Source organism: Nelumbo nucifera, chromosome 1 (genome assembly GCF_055504915.1).
Source record: "Nelumbo nucifera cultivar China Antique chromosome 1, China Antique-T2T, whole genome shotgun sequence".
In the NCBI taxonomy this organism is placed as follows: Eukaryota; Viridiplantae; Streptophyta; class Magnoliopsida; order Proteales; family Nelumbonaceae; genus Nelumbo; species Nelumbo nucifera.
Window position 1 is genome coordinate 205,807,217 of NC_142649.1, and position 6,909 is coordinate 205,814,125.

The following is a 6,909-nucleotide window of genomic DNA, read 5'->3' on the forward strand; positions in this document are numbered from 1 at the left end:
TTAACCCCCTTTGTTTTTCTCACAAAGATCTCTTTGAACTTGCAGCACTTCCCCTTTCCACTAATTTTATAAATGGAGAAGTACACTGCAGGCCACAGAATTCTGAAATTATAGCCCCCTGTAATCTATTAGTAGCCTCCCCTATAAACCGCATATTGCCCGTGGATTTGGCATTGATCCATGATCAGGATTCATTCCACCTATATGGTGGGGCTAAGAATTCTAAGGTTGGCTGAACAGTCATTCTCCCTTTAATAAATTGATGAAATTAATTTACTAAAATGCCCTTTTGAAATTCGAGTGAAAAGATGACATTTTAAATTGATAAGAATAAACGGGGCAAAGCCCGAGGGTTTTTGGTTCCATTTACGTTTATTTAGTAAATGTTTTATACTTGTGTGACTACAAAACCGAGAAAAGCAATTAATGAGGGTTATGACACATAGGCACCATTAGGCACCACATTGGCAAAATGCCAATAAGCGCCTACCCGTTTCAGGAAGCTCCAAAATGAAGCTTCCTAAAATGGGAGAGGCGCACAGAACAAAAAGCAAACTTTGATACACACAAATGCAATTAATGAGGCATTTGCTGACAGGGTGCCTATGTGGCACCATCAATAAACGTTTACTCAATAAATGTAAACGGAACCAAACATATACAATGTCTTTTGCCTACTGTGGATGAAAAAGAAGAAAAAGAAATATAAGAGTTTACTCAATGGTCCCATCAATGAAAAGGAAATAGGTAATTTATATAAATAGATATAGAATAGGGAGAATGACCGATCAGCCTAGGGTCAGAATTTGTAGCCCCAAAGTATAGTTGGGGTGGTTGCCAGCTTGGAATTGATGACAATTCATGGGTGGGCATTGGTGTATAGAGTGGGGGTTTTTGACCTTTTGAATGTTTATAGCTTTGCAGTGGAAATCAGAAATCTGTATTGAGTCTATTCGTACTCTGTATAAAATAATACAAAATACAAGAATTTGTACTCTTTCCAAACTGAGCCTTGGAAATTTAGAAATGTTTTAACAAGCACATAAACAATGAGATGGGAATATTGAGGGATAAAATGTTGGAATCTAAAAAGTTGAAGGGTTTTTGTTGCAATTTGCAAATGGGGTAAGTGCCATTCCAAAACTATAAGGGGTTTTACTGTTAAGTCCACCCTCACAAATCTGAGCTCCACCGTATTGTTCAGTCATAGGGTTGCAAGTTGGGCCGGGATAGGTCGGGTTGAGGCCAAACCCTAGCCCAACCCTAAGTTCTAAACCCTAATCCAACCTTCAACCCGACCAACCCAACCCTAACCTTAACTCTAACTAAATTCCTTCAACCCTAACCCAACCCGAAGTCAATTTTGGGTTGGGTTGGGCTCAGGTTGGGCCCAATTTGTACCTTCTTCCCATCCCTTAAAACCTCATAAATTTCTCAATTTTAAATCTTAATTCAACTTTCACTACATATATTAATCCTATCTTTCATTAGTATTTGTTTAGTTGACGTTTTTTTTTTTTTGGTACACAATTCAAAAAAACAAGTGTTAGAAATAACTATAATTTATTATGAGTTATGGCTTACGATAGATCTTTCTTGGGTGGCAAACAACATAAAGGAGATGAAGAATAAAATTTTCAAAAAAAAATATTATTATTAAGGTTTTAGTCTTTCTGCTTTGGATTAAGTGAAGTGATTATCTTAAAAAAAATACATGATACTATGTGGTGGGGGCTATACAAATATCGTGCATCTAAACAAATCAATGTATTTTATATATTACATATAATATATATTTATATGACATGTACTATAGAGTCAGGTTCGGGTTGGGCCGAGTTGGCTAAGGGATCAACCCTAACCCAACCCGAAATAAAGTCAGGTTCATGAATTTCAACCCTAACCCGAACATCAACCCGACCCAACCCAACCCAATTTTAGGTTGCATCCTTAAGAGTACAACGTGAACGATGTAATCTTTAATTTACCCTAAGATAAAGCGGTAATAAATGATTCAATAATGTTTTAACTCACAAATAGGACTTGGAAATTTCAATGAAGCTCCTATCGAACAAAACGTGTTGAAAAGAGAGAGAGAGAGCAAATTTGCTTTTATTTGTTCCTGCGTTTTCTTCCTTCCTACTTTCCTTTGGTGGGGGTGGAAGCTGGGAAGCAGGTCCACCATGGACGTACATGAAGGAGAAAGAGCCAGGTAATGTTTGACGCATGATGGCAAACAAATTACAAATGATTGGTTTTGTTTGGTTGAGAGGTAGAAAGGTGGAGCTTTGGTGATGAATGATATGATGATATGACGACGAGTGTTTTACGAGCCCAAAATTTCAGGAACGTCTACCACCATTCAATCTTTTCAAATTTTCAGTACCAAAAGAACCGAATCTCATGCAGAATATTATTTTGCAAATAGAGAGACAAGTGTCAAAGTGTGTGACTTTTTGCAGGAATCCCACTGATCTCTCTCCCTCACTTTTTACTTTTCTCAATCACTTCCCCGACAGCTTCGATCTCTATTATTTTATTCCTTTTTCCTTGCTATGCACTCTCTGGTTTCTCTGCAGCTTTGTCACTATCGCCTTCCTCCTGACTTCCTCTCAAGAACCCATCTCCAGGGAACAAAGATTTGTAGAGAAAATCTCCCTGGAGTCGTAACTGCGTCCCCTAGAATGACGATTTCGACAAACTCTAATATGGAAGAAAGGTATTTCCTTCCTCCCTTGTTTTGTTTTCTTTAGCTCTTAACTAGTAGTTGGATTGCAAACTCGATCTGGGTTCCTGCTATTCAATTTGATTTTCTTTTCTACCATCGATGGGAAGACGACAGTTTTACTAATGCTGACTTGGGCTAATTGTTGAAACATGATAGATTTAGGATTCCTATATTTCTTGACAGAATCCTTTTGAGTTTTGATCATTGGGCTTATCTTTGAACATATTTCTCTTTTCCGTTTCTCTTAATTTGTCTTAAATGCTTTTCTGTGTGCCGTTAATGAAAAAAAAAAAAACGGAAAATGTTGGGTTTCTTCTGTAGTCTGTCTGCAAACGAAACCAATATCCTGTACTTCCTTCTGGATGAAGTGAACAGATTTGTGTTCTCCTAGTCCGTAGAGGAATTGTGATATTGTCTTTGGCAACTCTTTCTTATCATTTTTTTGTCTGGTTCTTTATTAATTTTATTTTCCGGTTCAAATAGTTTATTAGTTTTTGTTAGTGGTGTTATGTTTGTAAAGATTGCAACCATAAGTCGTCCAGTCATTTTGGGTATGTTATTCCAATTCAATTGTGAAAGGATTGGAATATTTGGTTACGGCAACTTTGGATTCTGAGACATTTTGTTTTCTTGATACGAGTTTTATTAGGTCTTTTTTTAGAATTGGATTCTACTTGGATTGGTGAACGATTGAGATCCAGTTCGATCGATTCGAATTCCTCTGGATTAACCATTTGTTTTATATTGGATTTCTGTCCAATCCATTTAAAGCATTCAAAGTTTGATTTCCCATCAGGGGAAGGGATAGAGGTCCGTGCACCCCGCTTGGTCTCAACCATTTCATTTCAGGATTTTCTCGGCAAAACTCATGATAGCTACCAGCCTTAGATTGGGCAAGGACTTTAGGCTGGATTGATCTTTTGGATTAACTCAGATGATGGTTTTAACAACCATTTCATGATTATATGATGTATGGCATCAGCATGGACTCTTTATCCTGCCCCATTCTGTTGCACGTTTCTATGGTTCTCATGTAGATATTTGCATCTGTCAAAGCTATCAGTTAAACTTTCAAATGTTATTGTCTGATGAATTCTAAAAAGTAGAATAGATTATTTGTGAAATATGAGGTTTTATTCTGTTATTAATCATGTGGTCTTCATTTTTGTGCAAGAAGCAGATGCTCTCTCTCCAGTCTAGCTCCTCTTGAAGCAATATTATTTGATATTGATGGAACATTATGTGATTCAGATCCTCTTCATTACTTTGCTTTTCGTGAAATGCTGCAAGAGGTATAGATTCTTTCATGAGCCATGAATGTAAATTTCATATTTTTCCCCTCCCAGTACCAATTGATACGGCAGTGTCTTACAGGTTGGTTTTAATGGTGGTGTTCCCATCACTGAAGAATTCTTCATTGAGAATATAAGTGGCAGGCATAATGAGGATATCTGTCATATTCTCTTCCCTGACTGGGACATCAAGAAGGGCCTAAAATTCATGGATGATAAGGAAGCCATGTTTCGCAAGTAACCTCATTTTTACTATACAATTACAAATTTTACTCATATCTGTTTGTAATTCTGCATCATATGCTCATGGTTCATAAATGGCAGATTGGCATCAGAACAACTCAAGCCTGTAAATGGCTTAGGAAAACTATGCAAATGGATTAAAGATCATGGCTTGAAGCGGGCTGCAGTAACTAATGCTCCTAGACCAAATGCTGAGCTCATGATCTCAATTCTAGGCCTTTCTGATTTCTTTGAAGTTCTTGTCATAGGGAGTGAATGTGAAAAGGCAAAACCGTATCCTGATCCTTACCTGAAGGCTCTCCAAGCACTGAAAGCATCACCCAACCACACTTTTGTGTTCGAGGTTCATCCTGCCTCCAATTAATAAACTTTCAACTCTTGTTGTCTTTTATTACTAAGGTTAACCTTTTATGTTTCTTGTGTTTTTTTTTTTTTTCTCTCTTGTCAAGGATTCTGTCTCAGGGATAAAAGCTGGGGTAGCAGCAGGGATGCCAGTTGTGGGTATAACTACCAGAAATCCAGAAGATCTACTTAGCAAAGCAGGGGCTACTTTCCTTATTAAGGATTTTGAGGACCCAAAATTGTGGACTGCATTGGAAGAGCTGGAGAGAGAGGCAATAGGAGCCACTGTTACTGCATGAAAGGGTCATACTGGTCAGTTTAAAGCAATGGTTACAGATATTTTAGAAAATTTTATTAGTTTAAGTAGATAATTGAGTTGGAGATTAGATCTACTTTCCTTCTACTCCAACTAATTCTAAAACATTAGTTATACAGAAAAGTTGATCAAACCTGAAAATATTACTTTTCTCTTGGATGCTGAAAATAAGAGATTTTGTGCTTTGATTATATTGATACTTGACTGAATACAATGTAAAATCTTGTGTTTGATTATAGAAATCATAGTAATATCAACAACAGTAGTTATATGACTATAATGATGCCAATGACAAAAACAAATGTGGCACATTAAACAGGGGAAAATAGAATGCAATCTGAATGTGGTGAGGTTTTTCTCCAAGACTTGCATATACCCTTTTCTAAGTTTCAGATTCATGATGGCTGCCTTTTTAAAACCGACCTGATGTATCCTGCAAACGTTGCCCCATATCATTTGTAATAGACATGGGAAAATATTGTCATCCACTATAATTTGTTTGATTCCAGCCAAGATATAAGTAGCAAAAGCTTTCACATCTCAATAATTTGACCAGTGTTTGACATACTTCAAGAGAACCAATTTTACTGATTTTTGTGCTTGTGAGAGCCAAAAATGAGATTCAAATTTGGGTATATGAGAATTACCAAGACTTCTTTTCTTGTTTTTGTTTTCAGCTTATACCTCATCCTCTGAAATGATTGTGCACAGCTGAAGTGTCAGCTTAGAAAAAAAGAATCATTCTGAAGTTATCCATTAAACCTTCAAATACTAATGTTAGAATAGAGGTCATGCCACAGACTAACTAAATTTCCTGTGTATTGTATAAGGTATGGTAGATGGAAGATGCTCTTATAAAGACATGTTGAAAATCTAATTGGAGTCAGCTTTCTAATGATAATTTTAGTAAGAATGTTGCACTGTTAGTAGGAAACATGTTATAACAGGAAATCAGGAATAACAGAATAGTCTCAATTAGCTGTGCTTGGCCACGATGGAGTTGGTCTTATTGGCTCCATTCCTAAAGGTTAAAATCAAGATAGAATGGTAGAAAATGGGCTCTAGGAAGTACTCAAGTACCACCACGAAAACCTGAAATTTGACAACAAAATTTCTTAGGTATTAAATCGGAGAAATTCATACAAATAATTAATTTAATCAGTCTAACGAGCTGTTTGATAATGGCTAAAGTTGCTGAACTGAAAGACTTGGTTTTGTTTTTAGTAGATAAAATAATTAAATAATAAAACATTCAAGGGTATAGTAATCCACCCAACTTCAGCTTCAGCAGCAGACAACCTCCTTAAAAACTTATTCACTAAAAGACAAAGCAATCAGCTTTTCAGTTCAGTCATTTCAGCTGTTATTAAACAGTCCAGATGACTAGATAGTCACTATAATCTACCAAAAATTGAGAAGATTTCCACCATTTTTTTCTCTGCAATTTTAATAAAAAACTATATCTGTCCTTTAATGGAATAGTTTTCTTAAAATATACACCTAGAATAGGCATCATTCTGTCCTAAGTTTCAGGCTAAAAAGGCAAAACCCCTAGGCTTATGTAAAATACTAAGACCTCCCTTGTCGGCTGATGTCATCACACAATAACCTCCCCTCGGTTAACTATCCCTCAAAATCCATTTATATATGACCATCACATGTGCTTGGTATTTTTCTAAAAGCCCAATTTTGCCCCTTTATGGTCTCTTTTCATATCCTTGCATCCTACTATAAAAGCCAAGAGAAAACCCAATCATCTTTCTTCTAATGAAAGACAAAAGAAGAGAAAAAAGACAAGTTCTGCTCTAACATCGGCTTAGAATGTTGCTGGCTTGCTGCAGCTGGAATAGTTACCAGCAACACGTCATATCTTGTCTCTCTTTGATTTTAGTCTCCTATCGTTATCATCGTCATTTCTCTCAGCCAATGTTATCAATCTTTTTTTTTTATTTTTTTAATAGAAAACGCTACCAATCTATCTTTCTTCT

The 6,909-nt window shown here is 36.3% G+C and overlaps 1 protein-coding gene across 2 annotated transcripts; it reads left to right on the forward strand.

Moving 5' to 3' along the window:
* Nucleotides 1-2,066: 2,066 nt before the first annotated feature.
* Nucleotides 2,067-5,284, forward strand: LOC104609888 (2-deoxyglucose-6-phosphatase-like). 2 transcript variants are annotated; one of them, XM_010276317.3, is made up of 5 exons: nt 2,067-2,719; nt 3,909-4,020; nt 4,103-4,257; nt 4,345-4,606; nt 4,713-5,284. In XM_010276317.3, the coding sequence occupies exons 1-5, from the start codon at nt 2,556-2,558 to the stop codon at nt 4,902-4,904; spliced, it is 885 nt and encodes a 294-aa protein (XP_010274619.1). In that variant the 5' UTR covers nt 2,067-2,555; the 3' UTR covers nt 4,905-5,284. The 2 variants fall into 2 exon arrangements, with proteins under 2 accessions (XP_010274619.1, XP_010274618.1); XM_010276316.3 differs by having other exon boundaries at nt 2,420-2,719; nt 3,906-4,020.
* The last annotated feature ends 1,625 nt before the right edge of the window (nt 5,285-6,909 follow it).

What these genes read in the sequence shown, in the direction of transcription:
- LOC104609888 (XM_010276316.3), top strand. Translation starts at nt 2,556, where the DNA reads ATGCACTCTCTGGTTTCTCTGCAGCTTTGTCACTATCGCCTTCCTCCT. An exon ending in AACTCTAATATGGAAGAAAG is followed by an intron (nt 2,720 to 3,905) that starts GTATTTCCTTCC and finishes TTGTGCAAGAAG; the next exon opens with CAGATGCTCTCTCTCCAGTC. An exon ending in ACCACACTTTTGTGTTCGAG is followed by an intron (nt 4,607 to 4,712) that starts GTTCATCCTGCC and finishes TCTCTTGTCAAG; the next exon opens with GATTCTGTCTCAGGGATAAA.